Source organism: Ptiloglossa arizonensis, chromosome 1 (assembly GCF_051014685.1).
Source record: "Ptiloglossa arizonensis isolate GNS036 chromosome 1, iyPtiAriz1_principal, whole genome shotgun sequence".
NCBI classification, from domain to species: domain Eukaryota; kingdom Metazoa; phylum Arthropoda; class Insecta; order Hymenoptera; family Colletidae; genus Ptiloglossa; species Ptiloglossa arizonensis.
Window position 1 is genome coordinate 31,104,291 of NC_135048.1, and position 21,305 is coordinate 31,125,595.

General features: G+C 39.6%; 2 protein-coding genes across 3 annotated transcripts; both read right to left on the reverse strand.

Annotated features, from left to right (window-relative positions):
* Positions 1 to 139: 139 nt before the first annotated feature.
* Atpsyndelta (ATP synthase, delta subunit) lies at positions 140 to 1,424 on the reverse strand. Of its 2 annotated transcripts, none has more exons than XM_076307704.1 (4): positions 1,270 to 1,424; positions 943 to 1,065; positions 664 to 861; positions 140 to 558 (listed from the first exon to the last, which is right to left on the reverse strand). In XM_076307704.1, the coding sequence occupies exons 2-4, from the start codon at positions 1,054 to 1,056 to the stop codon at positions 391 to 393; spliced, it is 480 nt and encodes a 159-aa protein (XP_076163819.1). In that variant the 5' UTR covers positions 1,057 to 1,065; positions 1,270 to 1,424; the 3' UTR covers positions 140 to 390. The 2 variants fall into 2 exon arrangements, with proteins under 2 accessions (XP_076163819.1, XP_076163828.1); XM_076307713.1 differs by having other exon boundaries at positions 943 to 1,079; positions 1,270 to 1,417.
* Positions 1,425 to 2,590: 1,166 nt separating this feature from the next.
* Prdm13 (PR/SET domain 13) lies at positions 2,591 to 6,393 on the reverse strand. Its single transcript, XM_076312869.1, has 8 exons — positions 6,129 to 6,393; positions 5,379 to 5,591; positions 5,231 to 5,281; positions 4,791 to 5,011; positions 4,450 to 4,699; positions 3,695 to 4,352; positions 2,801 to 3,029; positions 2,591 to 2,695 (listed from the first exon to the last, which is right to left on the reverse strand). The coding sequence occupies exons 1-8, from the start codon at positions 6,391 to 6,393 to the stop codon at positions 2,591 to 2,593; spliced, it is 1,992 nt and encodes a 663-aa protein (XP_076168984.1).
* Between the last annotated feature and the right edge of the window lie 14,912 nt (positions 6,394 to 21,305).

Genomic DNA, 21,305 nt, shown 5'->3' on the forward strand with positions numbered 1-21,305 from the left:
TCAAAAGTACTCAAATCTTCAAAATATTAAAAAAAATAAACTAGGACAATAGAATGAAACAAGTTTTATAATTTTAGTGTGAAATTCTTTATGGCTGTTATAAGTACTTGTTAAATGCAACAAAATCAATGTACCTAAATAGTTTTTAGACAAGAAATTTTATTGTGTTATCATTAAGTAAAATTTGACTAACATTTAATAAATTATAATATGAAGTTATGTATTGTTATTTTTTTTCTGTGATAAAGTCAATGTGTACATAACTTAGTAATATCTTTTTATTGTTACTGCGCTTTTATACAGTACCATGACAGAAATGTGGTGAACATATGCCCTAAGATCGAGTAACAGAATAATGATTTTACATTTATATTATGTTTCGTGCAATGCTTATGGTGATGCTTGTACTAAAGCTTCTGCTACTTCAACAGCAATAGCTGCTGCAGCTTTGTCTTGTTCAGATGACGCAGAAGAAAGTTCTTGCTGAGCTTTGCTAAGAAGGTCCCTAGCTGCTGAATTATCAAGATTTTCTAAAGAATGTGCTTCTTCTGCTAGAATCTGCAATGTTTACAAGTGTTTTGGTTAACATATTAACAAAAATTAAAGAAATATTCAATATTTTTTTGTTTCTTCTTTTCATAATGCTACACGTTAAAACTATACCTGTACACTGTTATCTTCGTTTATGGTAACTGTTCCAGAAGAAACGAACACTTTTTTGGCTTCTCCACTTTCTTCATATACTGTGACTACACCAGGTTTCAGCACAGCCAATGTGGGAACATGTTTTGGTAAAATACCAAAAGAACCAGAAAATGTTGGTACGTCCACTTGTTTAATAACAGCTTGATCATAAAATACCTACAATTATGTCATTAAAAATTTATAAACTTAAATTTGAAAGAACACTTGTTTTAAATAGTTATATATATTTATTTATACCTGATTAGCTCCAGCAAAGGTAAACTTCATTTGATCGCTAGCATCAGCGTACGTTCTTATCTGATGGCGTAAATATCTCAAATAAGGGCGTAAGTTACGAGCGAGAGTAGCCATTTTAAAATACTACAACAAAAATACTGTTTATGAAATTTGATGAGAACTGTTATGACACAAAGTTTAAATCCAAATAATAGGCAGAACCGATTACATCACAAGATCGTCATACGTGCATAACCCATTTTTGATAATCTTGCATGTTAAGTGAATTAAATATGTGGGTGGGCATAGATTATTTATTCTTTTTAACTATAAGTTCAACGAACTTACCGTGCGTTTAATCAACTATATTTTGTACTGCGATTTAGTTATAGCAGATATCGTAAATATAAGTAGAGATGATCAGTTATTGCAAAGAGACCGGACGAAGTCAAACGCAAGGAGTAAGAACCTACTTGTCTTGCAGACGACAAAAAAGTGTCTGCTTTACTCACTCGATGGCGTGGTTGTTAGACTACTCTAGCGCAAGCGCGAATATGCACTTTTAATTATTGGTTAAATAATCTACCTCAAATTTGAATTAGACTTCTTGTTGGATATGTATTTCTACTTGATTTGCAAAATGAAATGCAATTAAACTTAAAAACCATAATCACAGATATTTTAAAAATCAAAATGAATCAGTACAACGCAGTCTCATTAGTAGATAAGGAAGTTACAAGTCTGACAAGTTTATTCGGTCTCTGTATCATAGATGTCGTTGCAATACTTCTGTAGTAGCGCCCTCTAAAAACATTTTGAATTGTTCGATATGAATGAAAGTGCGCGATTTTGAGTGTTTGTAAATGAAATAAATAATTGAATTCGTTTGAGCGAATGTGTCGCAAATTTTGTTTGGTTATTGTAGACAAGGTTTCCAGATTATAGTAGAGAATCGCAAATGTGAGTCGTTTAGTGTATACAGTTCTATTCATTTTAACAGTATTGAACGAGTTCGCTATTTCGAATCGACAACTCCATATTGGAAATAATTTTGCAAACAAGATCGTTTTTTGCTTATCGTTCGAAGTGAAGGTTAAAGGCATCGCGTTAAATATGAATGGAAATTAGGTGTGGTTAATTCAACGACGAAGAAAATCAATATCAATGAATATAGAATAACAATTTTATTTTAATATCTTGACTACGCACTAAGATAACAATGATTTTAATCCTAAGATTTGGAAGCGTACAGGTTAAAATTTTAGTTACAATTTTGTATTACAACGTTAGTCGGCCGATGATCAGCACAGCTCAGCTGTAATTTTTTTCTCGTATTCTGTCTTTGCATTCGCGACTCGTAAAGATAGTGAAAGAAAAAGACTTCGAACTAACATCTCGAGCAAAAAGTTCCATGCTGCGTATCAAAAGTTTTTCATCATCTGATCATCGTTTCTGCCGAAGTTACACATAACCTAATTAGATATTTACAGCCTCTCTTTGAACCTTAGAAAAATAATTCGGGTTTCGATCACAAAAACGTATTTCATAGAAAAACTATCTCGTCTATTAGCTTAATCCCGATGTAAATTTACAATATGAACAATGTTCGCTTTTATGGATCACTTCGTTCGCCGACAAACACTGCCTTCGATGTCGAAGACAGGTATGTTTAACGTTCTCGCGCGTTCGACACGCTGCGCGGAACACACTCGAAACGCGTGTTGGTGCGCATGTCCTTTGAAACGCGGCAATTTTCAAGTGCTTCGAGCGTGTTCTACGTCGCACGTAGACACGCGGCATAATGAGCGTATGGAACTAAACTTTCGATCACTTCGCAATAGCACCTAATATATTTTTTTTTCTTCTCCTTCCATCAGACATCGATTCCATCCGACGACGTGTCCGAAGCTTGCTCCACGTTCTCCTGATGTCTCGATCTGATGTGCCTCTCGAGGTCTCTCCTTCTGACCAACACCTTTCCACAGAGGTCGCATCTGTACGGTGTTTCCCCATCAGCGTGCAGACGCACGTGTTTGTTCAAATTGCTCGGATCACCGAACGGCCGTAAACAATATTTGCATTTCAGTGGTTTGTAGCCGGTGTGTGTCCTGCACAGAAAAATAACATTTATTCAATCATTTGTATAACAATTATCAGAAATATCGATCGCAAACACATTTGCACGTTTATAAGAGTAAACAAAATTTCTTTACTCATATAGAATATAATTCGACGAAGTTTCGAACGAATTATTTGCGATCGTCTTCGAGCAAGGAAACAAAATAAAAAATGTAAATTATAAGTTTGGAACCATTTTTTTCTTTTTCCTTATTCGACAATTTGCTTACAAATTCACAGCGTCGCGTACATTTCCAATTCTAATTTTTTCACTCGACAAGGATCACGATTAATTATTGGGTTCTTCGAAAAGTCATTTCGTTTTTTTCTTTTTTGGTAAAAATGAAACACAATTTTTCTAGAGTGTACAAACATTTTATCAAATTACCTACTCTCCATTTTGGAAAACGAAACGACTCTCCGAACAACCTAATACAATATTGTACAAATATTGTAAATTGTGCCAACATTTGGTAACGAAATGTGTTTGTACTCGAGATCGAATTCTGAGGAGTTTCTACGAACGTGAATGATCTCCGAATGATCGAGAATTTCTTCTCCGATCATTCGGTTAACATTTTTGGGGAAAAATTCTATTCACGTGTTATCTGTATCAGGTGGAAGACGAGCCGAGTGCAAAGGCGATGGAGCTTACCTGATGTGGATCTTCAGTCCGTACTTTCTGGAGTAGACTTTCCCGCAGTAAATGCACAGGTGTCCTTGCTTCGACTTCCCAAGATTGCTGACTATGGTCTCCATCTGAGCAGCGTGGACATCGGTGCTGATGGGTGCTGCGGTCGTCTGAACGTTGTAGGACGTTAAGACCGTCTCGTCCCTGGTTGGTGGGCAGACACTCGCGAAAACGTTGGTCTGGTTCATGTACGGTTTGAAGGCAGAGTGTCGGTAGCCTAAACCCTTGCGCACCGGAGACACCTGGGTCGACGAGTTGGGCGATATCTGAGTGGACGAGGAATTGGGTGATGGTTCGTTGGACGAAGATGGAGAGGGTTGATTCGAGGAGCTCGGTGAGTTGTTGGTCGTGATGGAAACGTTGGAGTCCATCGTCTCCACCAAGATCGGGGATATCCTGTTGGGTGAAGTCTGGGGCGATCTGGTAAGCTCGAATCTGAAGGTCGATTGAGGGAACAGGCTCAGGGACAAGCTGGATCTCGGCGACAGACTGAACTCTTTCGCCAACAAGGACCAGAGGTGATTGCTGTCTAGTCGATTGCACTTCAAAGCCAGGTGGATCTTCAGAGGGTTTGGATACTCGAACAGGTTGTTGCACATGTGGCAGATGTAGCGATTCTGACCTGTAATCGTTTCAGAGTTTGTTTTTAGTCTGGGGATACGTTCAGTGTACATTTTACAAGATCTTTTCTTTCTGCAGATTCTTGAATGTTGCCCTACCTTGAATGTTGGATGGCGTCAGAAACGGCATGTTCAGCATGGCCAGGATATTTTCGGTGAACCACATCAACAGAGGTTCGCCCGGCGTTATGCTTCTGATGGTCTTCAGTATCACTCCCTTATCGGTGGTCATCAACAGAACGTTGCAGCTTTGACAGTCCTTCGCGAACGTGACGATCTTCATCCAGCACGGGGTGCTCACGAGACCGTCCACGCAGTAGAGGCGACCTTCCGTTTCCGCAACTTCCACCTACGATCGAACGAGAAAATTTCGTTGGTTTTCGTAACCTTGCACACGGTTAATCGATCGAACACGAGTGTATAAGAATCTTTGTACTCACGTATTGGATGACCGACGTGCTCTTCTGGGACAGTCTGTTGACGTCGATCACCTCCGTCGAGGAGTCTCTACCAAGGACACCGGCAGCTCTGACGATAGGTCGATCCAATCGTCCTTGGGACAGAGACGTCCTCTCGAGGGCCTCGATGCTCATCATCAATGCGTTTTCGGTAACTATGGGAGGGAACATAAGAGCGTTCGTCGCTTCCATTCGAACTGGTCCTTCGGTTATCCAATATTTTCTAGACTAGGCTGATCTCAGGTCCTCGCGATCATACCAATGATCACGATCGATCATCCGTGGTTTCTTTATCGAAGACACTGAACCGTCAACTCCAACGAGTAACGAACTAGAACGCAGTTCACACCGATGTCTCGCGACGTTCACGGTGATCGTTTAATGTTCGTCAATCCAGGTGAAGCTCTTCGTTGACGATGAACTCGTCAGCACCAAGATCTCCCGATGATCGTGACGCGATGCCAAGGTGTCAACTGAGTACGACCTGTATACCGCACGTGGCTTAAATATATCCGGAGGGCTCGTGCCCCGAATTGACTACCGGGGGGATGGTTGCTCGCTCCCCTCCACCCAGTTGGACCCCCGTCTCCTCCGCAGCGAGTATACGCGTAATTGTATTTAAAGAGTCGGACAGGGGGTAACTCGGCCCTTCGTTCTTACGATTCTCGAATCCTGATGCGTTGCCAATCACGTGGGTGGGGGTCTTGTGGTAGACTGGGAGGGGGTTGCGGCGAACACGGTGTAATTCCGAGTGCAAGGTGCATCTATGCAACCGATTGAAAACTAATTTTCAATTATAAATTTCGGGGTGCTTTTCGTTAGTATTTTAGGATCACATCGGGGGACGAAAAATTTACGTATTAGATCGAAACGTTTCTTGTACCCCCTTTCCCCCCAAAAAAGAGAAGTCGTGTAGCGAACTATGCAAAAAAAAAAAAAAACATTCCTTTTTTTATATTTAATTTAACATTTTATCGCGTTCACTGTTACACGTAAAGCTATACGAGCTTTGAATTCGATCTATTGCGAACTATGCAAAAAAAAAACATTCTTTTCTTTGTATTTAATTTAATATTTTATGGCGTTCACTGCTACGCGTAAAGATATCAATTTGAACTCGATCTATTGCAAACTATGCAAAAAAAAACATTCTTTTCTTTGTATGTAATTTAACATTTTATCGCGTTCACTGTTACGCGTAAAGCTATCAATTTGTACTCGATCCGTGTACAACTTTTAGAGTTCGATACCGTGAACCGTGATTTCGATAATTTTTTTTCAAAGTGAAAGCCACGGACCAATCGAACGGCCGATTCTTACGCCGGAATTGTTCTATTGAGTCGTTCCTCGTTCGTTGGCCCGCCCTACTCCCATTCGTTGGCGCGCGATTGGTCTTTCGTCGCACTCGGCTGAAAGCCTCTGACGGATTTATCAAATAATCTACCTTCCATGTGTAATATCCTTCTTGTTTGCTTTTTGTGCCGAGTAAATTGTGAAGATACGTATGCTCCCCGGATCTGAGAGACATAATCGGTACCGAGATCCAACGTTGTTGCATCCGGTACCAACGAACCATCTTCGTCATTACCTGCGTTACAATCCCAGGGATCCAAGCGTATTTCGCGTAACGACGAGATCGCGAAACGAGTTTCAGAAAAGTATCTCGATCGAAGGTACTTTATCAAGAAATCACAAATATCTTTCCTTAAAAAAAAAAGAAAAGAACTTCTTTCCAAAAATCGTTACGAAACTCTTTTAGACGCGAGACCAATCTCGAACGTTGACTATCCACTAGCAATGTTTACATTTCGTTCGTTTAAAAAATGAAACGTACATTTTCGCAAGAACTTCACTCTTCCTGACACCTGATTCTCAGGTCATCGTATTCCTCCGTTGGGTCATCCTTCCACGTTTATTCGGAATTTAGTATCGAGCAACGAACACCAGGACAATATCAATGGCGTCGTGTACTCTCGATTCAACGGAGGTTGTTTTAAATCACTCGGGTTTAAAAACGATCAGAGGTTGAAAAAGGTTATAACATTGAAACATCCTCTGTTGAATGAAGAATATATGACGCCATTGATGTTGTTGTCCTGGTGTTCGATGCTCGATACTATATTCCAAATAAACATGGACGAATGACCCAAGGGAGGAACACCATGACCTGAGAATCAGGTCTCAGGAGGAGCGAAGTTCTTGCGAAAATGTAATTAGTTCATTTTTGAAACGAAATGAAAAATGTTATAACCTGATAGAGATCCTTGTATTTTTATAGCGTTCGAGGTCCCCACCAGGTCCCTTATTGTTCCCTCTTTAAAGAAACGCATTAACCGCGCACCTTGGAACGCGTTCACCAGGTTCAGCATCGTTCAAGGGCGAAACTCGGACGGTAGTTTAACTACAATGACTCTTGCTCGACCATCCATGGCGATTTTCGTGGCTCGGAGGGCACTTTGTCGATTTCCCTGGAACGTTTGTGCAGTTAAAAATCGCTCGTCCGGAAACTCGTAGCGCGTGAATTATTTTACTACCCCGTACCTCCTCCGATCGTAACGCGATACGGTTTCGATCTGAAGACGCCAAAAGACAATGGGACGAGTTTCACGAGTCGTACCGCTAATGGAACTTGTAGCTGCAGGTAGCACGAGGGTGGAGTCGCGGATGCGTGACTGGGTCGAGCATGTCCGGCAAAGGGGATGAATCCAACGGGCCAAGGTCCCGTTCGCCGTGGTTTTCTTGCCCCCCATTGAAAGTCGTTCACTGGCGCCGGATTGTCTGACTCATTTGGTAGTTGGCTAGGTACCACCGAGTCGCGCATCGTTCATGATCACGGGAGCGTGAGAGGATTAACGTAAGATAACAGGTACTTTGCGCCGCGGTGAACGTTTAGCTGTGCTTGGATACACTTCGATGAACAGTATATTCGTTTAATAAGCGACACATCGATTCCACATTTTGTATATCTTCTGGTACCATTGTACACTCCCCAAGATCACTTTTTTTGATTTTGCGTATTGTACGGAGTATCTTTACTCCTTGCCCATCTTCTGGTACCATTGTACACTCCCCAAGATCACTCTTCTTGATTTTTTGTATCGTACGGAGTATTTTCACCTTTTGGCCATTTTCTGGTACCACTGTACATTCCCCAAGATCACTCTTTTTGATTTTGCGTATTGTACAGAGTATCTTTACCTCTTGGCCATGTTCTGGTACCATTGTACCACTCCCCAAGATCACTCTTTTTAATTTTTTGTATCGTACGGAGTATTTTCACCTTTTGGCCATTTTCTGGTACCACTGTACATTCCCCAAGATCACTCTTTTTGATTTTGCGTATTGTACAGAGTATCTTTACCTCTTGGCCATGTTCTGGTACCATTGTACCACTCCCCAAGATCACTCTTTTTAATTTTTTGTATTGTACGGAGTATTTCCACCTCTTGGCCATCTTCTGGTACCACTGTACACTGTCAAAATTATGGCAGGGCCATTTTTTGCTCAGGATGACTATATATTATATTTGGAGTGTCAGTTCCTCTAAAAAGAGTAACAAAATTATGATAGAGAATAGGAACGAATAAGATTGCACAATTCGTCGAGGGAAAATTAATTTTTATATTACTCTTGGAAGTAAAGAATATCGGAAATTTTAAATTAAATAATGATGTAGAGTGACGATTTTATTTGTCTTTTGGTATCATTGTAAACTCGCCAAGATTACTCTTCTTGATCTCGTTTATCGCATGAAGAATATCGACCTTCGAAAGTTTGAACTTTCTTACGCGTTTGAGGTTAGAATTATACTTTTTTAGCTCGACATGGCTGTATATTATATACGGTGAGACACTATCATAGAGTGTCAATTTGTCTAAAAAGAATAACAAAATTATGGCAGAGCCATTTTTAGCTCGGGATGACTGTATATTATATTTGGAGTATCAGTTCCTGTAAAAAGAGTAACAAAATTATGATAGAGAATGGGAACGAATAAGATTGCACAATTCGTCGAGGGAAAATTAATTTTTATATTACTCTTGGAAGTAAAGAATATCGGAAATTTTAAATTAAATAATGATGTAGAGTGACGATTTTATTTGTCTTTTGGTATCATTGTAAACTCGCCAAGATTACTCTTCTTGATCTCGTTTATCGCATGAAGAATATCGACCTTCGAAAGTTTGAATTTTCTTACGCGTTTGAGGTTAGAATTATACTTTTTTAGTTCGAGATGGTTGTATATCATATGCGGAGGAAACGTGGTGTATTTGGAGTATTAATTTGTGTAAAAAGAATAACAAAATTAGGGCAGAGCCATTTTTAGCTCGGGATGACTGTATATTATATTTGAAGTATCAGTTCCTGTAAAAAGAGTAACAAAATTATGATAGAGAATGGGAACGAATAAGATTGTACAATTAGTCGAGGGAAAATTAATTTTTATATTACTCTCGGAAGTAAAGAATATTGGAAACTTTGGTCCGATTAAATAATGAGGTAAAGTGACGATTTTGTCACCATGTGGATAATTCGAAACGGGGATGTTATATAGAAAATTAAAAAGACCGAGTAGATGATAAGATTATCTCTTCTTATGATCTAACCTGGAACGAAAATCACAGCATCTTAGGTGAATATCGATTCTGAGTATTAAATATGACTTGGACTAGTCATAGATGTAACAATAGTTCATTCACTGTGTATTCATATTTCGCACACAAAACCCTGCATCCATTCTTCTTTTTTATTTTTACTCAATTTCACATTCCTGCACTCCCTGGATGTTGTACCTATTCATGCTTCGGAGCAATTTTATTCAAATAACGAACAACGAGTACAAACTCTACACGACGATTTGTTCGCAATAGTGATTCAAATAAGTTTCGTACGATATATTAGGTTGTTCGGAAAGTCATTTCGTTTCTTTTGGTGAAAATAAAACACGATTTTTTTAGAGTGTATAAACATTTTATTAAATTGTACACTCTTCATTTTGAAAAACGAAATGACTTTCCGATCAACCCAATAATTCGAACCGCGATATTTCTCGCACAAATAACGCATTGAATATTTTATCTCTCTTTTGAAATTCCTTATCTAGATTTTTCAACTGGAATTTTGTCCATTTCTGGTTAAGGATAGTTAAGCGACATTTAATGGTCGGGTTGTTGTATCGCTCTAAGCCAAAATGGAGTATCTCGAGACATTGGTGTTAACGAGATATTACGAATTTTCCGAATTGAAAAAAAATCAAATAAAATTACCCTACTTTCGACCTCGTTTGGAAGTACTACCTACGTGGGAGGGGATTTTTTTCGCAAAGAGTCGATTACTAAACCGCGTCACGTGACGAGGCGACATCACGTGCGTCAAGGTCGTTGAGATCCTCGAGGAATCGAAATACGATGTTTCACCTCGTTTCGCGTATTCCGCGAGGCGGGAGTGACACGCAGGTCGTGGAGAGTCGTCACCAGGAGCCGTGGCCGACTGGATACGTTCGATAGGGCTATAAAAGCCTCATGTGAAAGGACATTGTTTGGCTCAGCTGCAATCCAGTGTGCGCGTCCCGTCGAGGACGAGGGACCCGGACCGAAAGGTGCATCTGAATCAACGGTTGATTAGGAAATTAAGTGGCTCATTCTTCTCGCGCGCGTGCGTAGATCACGATCGACCGATACCGCCTGGATTTGCCTAATCGTCCGTAGATCTAGATACCATCCCCCGGCAGTCTACGGGACGCCTGATTTTTCGTTTCATCCTGGTCGACGAACGAATCTCGCAAAACGATTCTCTCTCCGAGTTTTTTCTACTCGGTGGCACAACTGTGTTTCGAGTACTCACACCCACGTCCGTAAGTATCCGGAGATTTTGTATTTTCTTTTAAAAAGGTGTGATAATCGTTTCGAGAAAAATATATCTTTCAATTAGTTTCTTATTACTATCGGGTTGTTCGGAAAATCATTTCGTTTTTTTTGACGAAAATAAAACACGATTTTTTCAGAGTGTATAAACATTTTATTAAATTATATATTCTCCATTTTTGGAAAACGAGATGACTTTCCGCACAACCTGATATTTTGAGTTTATAGACTCTCGTACATAAGTATTAAAACATTTTGTATTTTTTGCAAAAAATGGGGTGAAAATTGTTTCGAAAAAAATATATTTCTCACGTAGTTTCTTTTATTCGGTGGCATGGACGTATTTTGCGTATCTACACTTTTGTCCATAAATATTAGAATATTTTGTATTTTTCACAAGAAAGAGGTAAAAATCGTTTCGAGAAAAATATATCTTTCAATTAGTTTCTTTATTTATTGGTTTCTTATTACTATATTGAGGTTCTAGACTCTTGTATATAAGTATTAGAACATTTTATATTTTTGGCAAAAAAGGGGTGAAAACTGTTTCGAGAAAAATACATTTCTCACTTGGTATTTTTTACTCGGTGGCATGGACGTATTTTGCGTACCTACACTTCTGTCCATAAATATTAGAATATTTTCTATTTTTCCCAAGAAAGAAGTAAAAATCGTTTCAAGAAAAATAAAATTTCTCACTTGGTTTCTTTTACCCAGTACCATGAACATATTTTGAGTTTCTAGACTCCCGTACATAAGTATTAAAAAATTATGTATTTTTCCCAAAAGAAGGGGTGAAAATTGTCTCGAGAAAAATACATTTCTCACTGTACTGAGTCATCGCGTTGAATTTTTGTCCATTATACAACTTTCTCAACGTGAAAGTTTCCACACTATTTTCAAAGATTCGAACTATGATTTTACATAAAAAAAAACAATTTCAATTTTTCTCCTACCCTAATGGTAGACATTAGCCCTTGATATTTCGTTCCAATAGGTTCACGTGCGATAGTTACTTCTCCTACCGTGTATAATACCACCCGAGGGAATATTTTAACGAATCCTTCGACAAAGTGACATTCAATATTCCCAATACTTCCGGATTGGGGTGTAGGTGTCGCGAAACAGGACAAGTTCGAGCGTGTTCGTTCGTTTCAACGAACCGTCGTCTAACCGAAATCTCGGACGTTTCGAGTCCCGCAACAGAGGAAACTATCGAACGTTCTTGCGAGCCTAATGAGCCTCTTAATCTTCGCCCCGAACTGCACGCAATTACGCAGCTGCGGGTATTTCGTGCTAATTGCTAGTACCGACCGCTTACGTCGTTCGAGGTTAATACGTCGATCCTTATCCTAGTTCTGGTTAAAAGACTTTTAGCGTTGTTGCAATTTAGTTCCCGGTAGAGATCGAGCTCGATTTGCCGCGACTGGGTATTCCTGCTTAACGATACTCGGTTGACGCATTTGCGTCGCCTTTCGAACTTTATCGACAAAAATTCTCCACGAGGAGACATTCTACGCTCAATTTTAACCCGTACAACACTAAATGTTCCCTAACACGAGCCCTAACTGCGAACATCACCTAACACGAATCACATTACCCGAAACACAATAAACGAGACGAGTTTCCAAATGAAAAGAACATTATCTTAAGTGTCTTTTTTAGACACATTTGGCAAATGTTTTTTTTCTCTACATAGTATAAACAATATTCACGCAAAAAGTAAGGATTCAATTTTTATCTACTTCGAACAATTCGAGTCAACATACAAATAAATACACTTGAAACAAACGATGGTAGATACGTAGTAAACGTACGAGATTACGTATTAAAATTACAAAGAAGACGTAAATTACGTTGCGCGTAACCTAGGCAAAATTGAATATTTCAAGACAACGTTATACGAGGGTTGTTTCTATTTATCCAAGTAAATTTAACATTTTTCGTGTCACGTTATCTCGTGTTGTTCCATCGAACGAAAAACGAATAGCGAAAAATTGGAGCTACGCGAATTCCAACGAGTTAATTGAATTAGCGAGATTACAAGGTACTCGGCACCCCGAAGGAAAACCAGAAGAAGGGCATGGTTCCATCTTGGTGGATCTCCTGCACGGGTGACGTGATTCATCCCAGGGCGAATGGTGCCGGACCAGGGAATGACACGAGTGTTCACAAGCTGCACCATCCCCCGTACCAACCCCTCTCTCTGGTCCCTCGAAATTCAAGCACGAGTGTTTCACCATTCTCCTACCCGAAACCAAGCTACGGCAAGTGTTCCAAGCCCCTCGCACGCTTCGTCGGCGGCAAACACTAGCCCGGAAGCCTCCTGGAAATTTATTCTTCGTAATTTACCAGCCGCGTAGCTTCCCTCGGATATTTACAGCGAATTCGAGAGAAACGCGAATCGATCGCTCGACGCTCTTTTCGACCGATTCGTTTTCTCCAGCTACCGAGAAGAATCTCCCGAGAGTATCTGGGTGTTCTCCAATGTAAAATATTGGTTCGTTAGTCGTTTCGTTTTTTTCTTTCGGTGAAAATGAAACACGATTTTTTCAGAGTGTATGAATATTTTATTTAGTTGTATATTCTCCATTTTTGGAGAACGAAACGACTTTTAGAATAATCCGATTATATACGAACGACAGATCTGTGCGAGACTTTACATATGTTTATTAAACGGTGGTGTATCATCTTTAGAAAAATGTAACGATGAAACTAATGGCTTCATTTCTTATCGAACGAAAGAAAAACTTATCGAGCAACTTATTACGTATCTGCGGAGTTGAACGGGGAAAGGGTAAATTCATTTACGAGTATCGTTAGTTTTCTATTTTGATAATATTGTAGGCAAAGACACCGTTAGTAATTATAATTGTAATTTAAATAGAAATTGATCATGCGAATATATTATGTATTGAATTGTTCGGAAAGTCGTTTTGTTTCTTTTTTTTTGGTGAAAATGAAACAGGATTTTTTAAGGGTGCATGATCATTTCGTTAAATTGTATATTCTCCATTTTGGAAAACGAAATCACTTTTCGAACAATTTAATATGTAGTACGTTTAAGTGCACGATTATATAGAGTGTCTTTATGGTCACTATTATCCACAGTGGAAAAATATTTTGGATAAAAATTGAATTTCAAAGGGGTTGGATATTATTAATTTCTCAGGCAGGTGAAACGACCTGAATAGGTTAATTTCCTTCTTTCATTTTCTCAAACCGAATTGTACGTTTCTTCGAAAGAATTTGCAGCTTGAGATATTTTAATCGGAGTAATTGCTACCATCGTTTATCAGCCACTTTATTTAGAGAAAAGATTCGGTGTTATCATTTAATTCACGATATTTTCAAAATTCTAAACGTCAGTAATATTCTAATAGTAAAATATCTCCTCTTTGTGAATAATAATAGCGATGAATAAATCAAGCATTAAATCATCCCATAAGTAATATCGTTTTTCGACGATGACTTTCGGTGAAAAAATTAATACTTACATTTATTTTCAATCATCGATATATTGACAGTTTCGATTACCTTTTCTCATCTATCGGTCAATTTTCTTATTCCATTTTCGAAAAACTTCTGGAATATCGGTCAAGACATTCTACGTGGGAAAGACGTCGCAATTTACAATTGCAAATTAAAGTTTGCGTTTCATTTTATAAAAAAAAAAAAATTTGTATACCTACAGCAGAGGTTATCGTGATAAAAAAAGAAAAATGAAAGGACAAAGCGACAGTGTTTCGGTCGCGGCTTGTCGTCGAAAATAAATAAACATTTCCATCTCTCACCGCAGCGCGGGCGGGTAAATTTCGAATTTTGCCCGCATCGCTGTTTTGGGGTGGCACCCTCTGGTCGTCTCTTTCTAAAATCAGGGTGCATTCAGAGAACCGCGAGCCAGCAAGCGAGCAAGTGTTCCGCCGTGACCAATGGGCTCTTGCACGCATGTGCGCGCTTCCCAATGCGATATTAATATCGCGATTATCATCTACGTATTATCGCCGTGCAGCCCCTACACCGCCGATGCTCAAAATAAGCCTGCTAGAACACCACCCCTCCCCCGACCACCCCCTCTTCGGCTTGTACGCGTACTGCTCGTTACTTTTCTTTTGGAAAACAATTCCATGGTCCGCGGCTGCGCCGAGAAACGCGTACCTTCGTCTTTCAATCGAATTGGAAACAATAATAATTTCACGCGACAGTAAACGTAACATTCTCGAAAGCTTTCGTTAGAAAATATTTTGTAATTGGGAACAACCACTGGCGGAAACTTGCAAATATAATTTCAATAACGTGTTCTTATGTCGTTGTTTCAGTTTTCATTTAGCTCTGTTTATTTTTCAATGGGTGAAATTAATCGTCGAATTGATCCTTTGAAAATTCCTAACTATCCCGATGATTGTTCACAATTAACCATGTTTTAGAATTAGAACTCGAGGTAGCTTTCTGGGCAGATCGATGTTTGTGGAAACAAAATAAGGTAGTCGGGGATGCTAAGAACAATAATATTATTGTTAGTTACTTCCACGTTTTGTTAAAAATAAATGAATATAATTCGTACAATAGTCGAAGTATTCAAATTTTTTTTTTAAGGTACTTTCTGAACTGTAATATTCTCGTAGTAAATTTAAGTTGGAAGCTCGAGAAAATGTAAGTTTTGGAAAAATTTGAGTTTTTATAGTGCGTTGTACACAACTTTGACTAATATTCGAACATTTTTTAATTGTATTACAATAGGAATACCGCGTTTCGCAATGTCCAATAATGATACTGGCTAGGCATATTTATTATAGTATAGTGAAAATAACATAAAGAACCTCGACAGTAGAAGTAAAAGCTCTATAGAAAGTTAATCGGTCGAGCGACACAACGACACACACCGAAAGTGTAAAAACATGTGTACAAGGTCGACAAAGTCACGTATGCGTGACAACGGCTGTCAAAGTGTAGGAGTCAGAAGAAGAGTAATTCTTTCGTAGAATTCTACGAGTAATACGAAATCTAATGGAAAGAGTATTCGAAACCAAGTTCGCTTTGAGGCTTGTATTGGTTTGTTCGGAAAGTGATTTCGTTTTCCAAAATGGAGAATATGTAATTTAATAAAACGTTTATACATTCTAAGAAAATCGTGTTTCATATTCACCAAAAAACACGAAATGACTTTCTGAACAATCTAATATATTATTCGAGCATTACGAGACGAGTCTTCATGCATAAGTTTGAGTGCTTAAATAGGGGCACAGAATCTTCTATTTTGGACGACGAAGTCACGTATGCGTGACAACGGCCGTCAAAGTGTAGGAGTCAGAGGAAGAGTAACTCTTTCGTAGAATTCTACGAGTAAAATCTAATGGAAAGAGTATTCGAAACCAAGTTCACTTCGAGGCTTGTACATTATTCGATCAATACGAGACCAGTCTTCGTGCATAAATTTGAGTGCTTAAATAGGGGCACAGAGTCTTTTATTTTGGACGGCAAAGTCACGTGTGCGTGACAACGGCCGTCAAAGTGTAGAAGTAAGAAGAAGAGTAATTCTTTCGTAGAATTCTACGAGTAAAATCTAATGGAAAGAGTATTCGAAATCAAGTTGGCATCGAAGCTTGTATATTATTCGATTACGAGATTAGTGTCTGTGCATAAATTTGAGTGCTCAAATAGAAACCTAGAGTCTTCTATTGGACGACGAAGTCACGAATGAGTGACAACGGCCGTCAAAGTGTAGGAGTCAGAAGAAGAGTAATTCTTTCGTAGAATTCTACGAGTAAAATCTAATGGAAAGAGTATTCGAAACCAAGTTCGCATCGAGGCTTGTATATTATTCGATCATTACGAGACCAGTGTCCGTGCATAAATTTGAGTGCTCAAACAGAGGCGCAGAGTCTTCTATTTTGAACGACGAAAACGCGGACCCCTTCCTCGCGCAGAGACGTAACAAATCTTATTGTTTGTCCCCCCTTTTACGAGATTCTGTGCAACGCGACCACGCTGGATGACTACGGGGCGAAGCCTGAGTTATGGTCGCCGATGCGGGGAGGTGACCATAAAGGTGATTCGTCTCGGTTCTGCAAGTGTCAAAAGTCTGTCCCTAATAGCTTTTCCAACGAGACACTGGCTCATGTATTATTAATATTCGCCGAGAGTCGTCGCAAACACTGGTTATATGCTAGTGGTCAGAACCGATATTTAATAAATTGTTTGCAACGTTGCAAAAGAAATTCAACGGTTAAATTAAACTCGAGCAACCCCTACCGAAAATTCAACGCTTAATTATAATTTCAACACCATCGACGTTTCGGCTGGTTTTTAGCTCTCGTTACCTTATTTTTTATCGCGTTAAAATTAATTACTAATTTTCCGGTCCTTAAAAAATTTCCAACAATCTCGATGGATTCATAACTAACCATAATTTGTTTAGTACGCATACATTTTCCTACGCAAAACCTCTCACAGTGCACGACCCCATATTATTACATAAAACTAACGTTGCATCGCGCTAAAATTAATTACCGATATTTCCAAAATTTCCAACGATCCCGACGATCGTTGAAAGCTAACCATAATTTTGGTACGCTTTTCACGGGGTACGAGACACCCCATATTATTATACAAAGCTAACGTCGAAAGAAACGAATTTTTCGAGAGTTTTGATCATCAGGGAAATTCAAAGAGCGGTGTAAAAAAGGTATTAATTTTTGTAACGCACACCTAAGGGTTGAACTATTCACACACGTTGAATTGTAAATAAAAACGGAGGCGCGAGAGGTGTGATTTTCTTAATTTTCGTTATTCCTCGACCTTGACCGACGCGATAAATTCCAAGGGAGGAAGGATTTAATCAACATCGAACATACGTATCCAGAGGCATGTCTCCGTTAGTTGCAGTCAAAATTCAGTTGCCTCGGTCACGTGCCGCCGACATATTGTCCGTGTCTCCCGAGTGCTCTGTAACACGACACGTGCCGCCCGAATACCCCGCAACGCGATCGCAGAGGAACCATACGCCGCCCCTGTCTTCGGCTCGTATTTAACCATTAGCTACTGTTTACTTGATTTTAAGAGTCAATTCATTCTACGAGTTACCACCGCCAAACACGTGGAATACGAGTACGTAAATTCTCCATTTTATCGTTCAGAGTCGTGGAATTTCTGTTCATCGATGTCTCGCTTACCCAAACATGTCCAATTTTTCAAACATCACGATTAAACGTGTCGAGAATTACCATAGGGTTCGATCGATTCGTATCTCGATTATCGATCTCCTGGATCACTGGATCCTTGTTCGTTTCGAGGAGAGCGAGAAAAGAGAGATAGAGTAAACTTTGGCTGTAAATCGGTAGAACGATCTTGTACCTTAAATATCTAGATTGCTCGGAAAAGGAGAAAATTTTGCGCAATTGTAATTGTGGGAGAACGATTATTATTTTTTATTTTTAATGCATTAAGAAAAAATATACGAAAGATCCACAGTGTTCTTGTTTAAACTTTCGTAATCGCGATATTCGAGTAAATTCTAGTACCGGTGAATTATTTTTAATCAATTGTAATTGATCGTTTTCAATTACTAAGTTCTCCAAATACTGGTGCATAATGGGTCAAGAGTAATCGTGTAAAATATTCGAGTAAATTTTAGTACCGGTGAATTATTTTTAATCGATCGTTATCAATTACTAAGTTCTCCAAATACCGGTGCATAATGAGTAAAGAGTAATCGTGTAAGATATTCGAGTAAATTTTAGTACCGGTGAATTATTTCTAATCAATTTTAATTGATGGTTATCAATTACTAAGTTCTCCAAATACTGGTGCATAATGGGTGAAGAGTAATCGAATCACGGTAAAGAGGAAACGTTTCGCCCAAGTGTCCCCGGTAATTGTTGGAAAAAGAGAATCACGCGGCGATGCAGGTGACACGGGTCACATGACGAAATAACGCGAAACAGGCCCCCCTTCTACGCACGATCAGAGACGGGGGGTTGCTTGGACCCCCCTTCTCGAGTCTCCCTAGAACACGATTCACTTGGCACACAAGTTTTGTGCATATAATGCGCGGTATCGGGACGCCGGGCCCCCGTTTAATTTAATCCAATACAATATGGCTCCCCTCACCTTGTCCACCGTCGGAAGGGGTGCGTTAAAGAGGGTGGGTGGCTTTTTAAAACTGTGCCGATCTCAATTCACCGTGAAACCTCATCCTATTATGATCGATCTAATCCTGATTGGGCAGGACAGGTTTTTTACTTTCGCGGTGTACCGACGAGTCTTATTTAATTTCCGAGGGAGGACAGATTCGAGTGTGGTTTTTTTTTTTTTTTTAATTCTACCTTTGCATTCTCTTTGCTTATCACCTACCACATTTGGATCGTTGTTTCGTTCTCGATGTATTCTCGAGTTTTATTAATAGACAGCTTCCTTGAATAAAGAAATTGGAGAACAGGACGTGGAACAGGATCGTACGCGTGTAAAATAATAATTCGTGGCTCTCGTTTCTGATTATTTAAAGATGCCGCGATCATGGTCGTGAATTACGATGAATAATGAAATCGTGTACTGTTCGAATAGGGCGCTCCAAGAAATTCGTGTAATGTCTTCGTAAAAGCGTATTCTTTCGCAAAGTGTTGATTTTTTTATTCCAAACAGGAGACTCGAAATGTAAAAGGTCAGGGAATTACCGATAACTAGTATATGATTGGAGTAAATTATTCGGAAAAATTCGCCTAAAATCTTCGTAAGTGCGTTCATCGAATAGTTCCAATTTTATACATAACACACTCGAGAGAAAAGATGTACTCGTGACGCAAGACTGTTCCTTTGTCGCCAACCTGTAAAGGATCGATCTGAAAAATTCGACCGTCCACGTTCATTACGGTTTATATGTCCACCTGGCGAGAAGCCATGGCGCACCATTGAATAGATAGAGAAGTTTCGGAAAACGTACGTTAGACGAGCGACCGTTTGTTCCCAATTGGGTGTTCGTGGAAGCCCGATTGTTCGTCGAGCGTTAGTTTCGACAATGATGTTTAACCTGTTGCCATTTCCATTTGCCGAATTTCCGTTCGACGCGCATTCGTGCTCATGGCATTATCCGTGAGCATCAGACTGTAACGTCGCCTTTCGGTAATAGCAGACACCTTCGGTCGAATTCGCCGGTACCCTTCCATGAGACAGGTACACACAGGTCTAAAGTAATTCAATAAATGCGAAGCCAAGTCGCAGGGGACAGGTGTCGTAGGCGCCAGACGTCGTCAGCTTCCAGACTTGACGTCGCTGGGCCCCCTTTTTTGTTCCAGCAGCTACGTTACTTTCCGAAAACTTTTACTTTTTATTTTTTTCTCGTCCGCCTATCACCGTTTGCGATCGCCCGTAGCTTTGGTTAATCGTCTTACGACCAGGTTGTCCGCGCCACGATTTTACGACCATCGAATAAACAATTCGCGTTACGATCGTCCCCAGAAAAAATTGTTGAAACTTTGTTTTGAAAAGTGGAGAAAGACAGTACGGTGACGTAGCTTGCACCCCACTCTTCAAAAACGAGTTTCAACTACTTTCTTTGACAATGTTGGTCCCCTGAAAGAACTTAGGTCCCATTGCAAAAATGAAATTTGACTTTAAAAAATGTAAGAAGATAGAGTGGTGACGTAGCTTACTCTCACTTTTCGAAATCGAGTTTCAACGACTTTCTTTGATAACGTTGGTCCCCTGAAATAGCTTAGGTCCCATTGAAATATTGAAATTTGGCTTTAAAAAATGAGGAAAGATAGAATGGTCACGTAGCTTCTTTCCCACTCTTCAAAACCGAGTTTCAACGACTTCCTTTGACAACGTTGGTCCCCTGAAATAGCTTAGGTCCCATTGAAAAATTGAAATTTGGCTTTAAAAAATGAGGAAAGATAGAATGGTCACGTAGCTTCTTTCCCACTCTTCAAAACCGTGTTTCAACGACTTCCTTTGACAACGTTGGTCCCCTGAAACAATTTAGGTCCCATTGCAAAATTGAAATTCGGTTTTAAAGAGCGGGGGAAAATAGTGTGGTGATATAGCTTTCTCCACTCTTTAAAATTGGGTTCCAGCGACTTTCTTTGACAACGTTGGTCCCCTGAAATAGCTTAGGTCCCATTGCAAAATTGAAATTTGGCTTTAAAAAATGAGGGAAGATAGAATGGTCACGTAGTTTCTTCCTCACTCTTCAAAATCGAGTTTCAACTACTTTCTTTGACAACGTTGGTCCCCAGAAATAGCTTAGGTCCCATTGCAAAATTGGAATTTGGCTTTAAAAAATGGGGGAAGATAGAGTGTTGACATAGCTTACTCCCACTCTTCAAAATCGAGTTTCAACAACTTTTTCTGACAACGTTGGTCCCCTGAAACAATTTAGGTCCCATTGCAAAACTGAAACTCGGTTTTAAAGAGCGGGGGAAAATAGTGTGGTGATATAGCTTTCTCCACTCTTTAAAATCGGGTTCCAGCGACTTTTTGTAACAACGCTGGTCCCCTGAAACGATTCAGGTCCCATTGAAGAACTTTTTCACCGACATCCCCATACACGGGACTCGCCCTCCGCGTTTTCGTTTCGGCGCCCCGTAATCCGGAATAACAGAGAACCGAAAGGGCGGTGAAATTACGTTCGACGATT

Excerpts from the sequence above, each read along its gene's own strand:
- Atpsyndelta (XM_076307704.1), bottom strand. The coding sequence starts at position 1,056 with ATGGCTACTCTCGCTCGTAACTTACGCCCTTATTTGAGATATTTACGC. Across the intron at positions 862-942 it reads CCTTTGCTGGAGCTAATCAG|GTATTTTATGATCAAGCTGT; the intron begins GTATAAATAAAT and ends ACATAATTGTAG. Across the intron at positions 559-663 it reads ACGAAGATAACAGTGTACAG|ATTCTAGCAGAAGAAGCACA; the intron begins GTATAGTTTTAA and ends TAAACATTGCAG.
- Prdm13 (XM_076312869.1), bottom strand. The coding sequence starts at position 6,393 with ATGACGAAGATGGTTCGTTGGTACCGGATGCAACAACGTTGGATCTCG. Across the intron at positions 5,282-5,378 it reads GGAGACGGGGGTCCAACTGG|TTGACACCTTGGCATCGCGT; the intron begins GTGGAGGGGAGC and ends GGTCGTACTCAG. Across the intron at positions 4,700-4,790 it reads GCACGTCGGTCATCCAATAC|GTGGAAGTTGCGGAAACGGA; the intron begins GTGAGTACAAAG and ends GTTCGATCGTAG.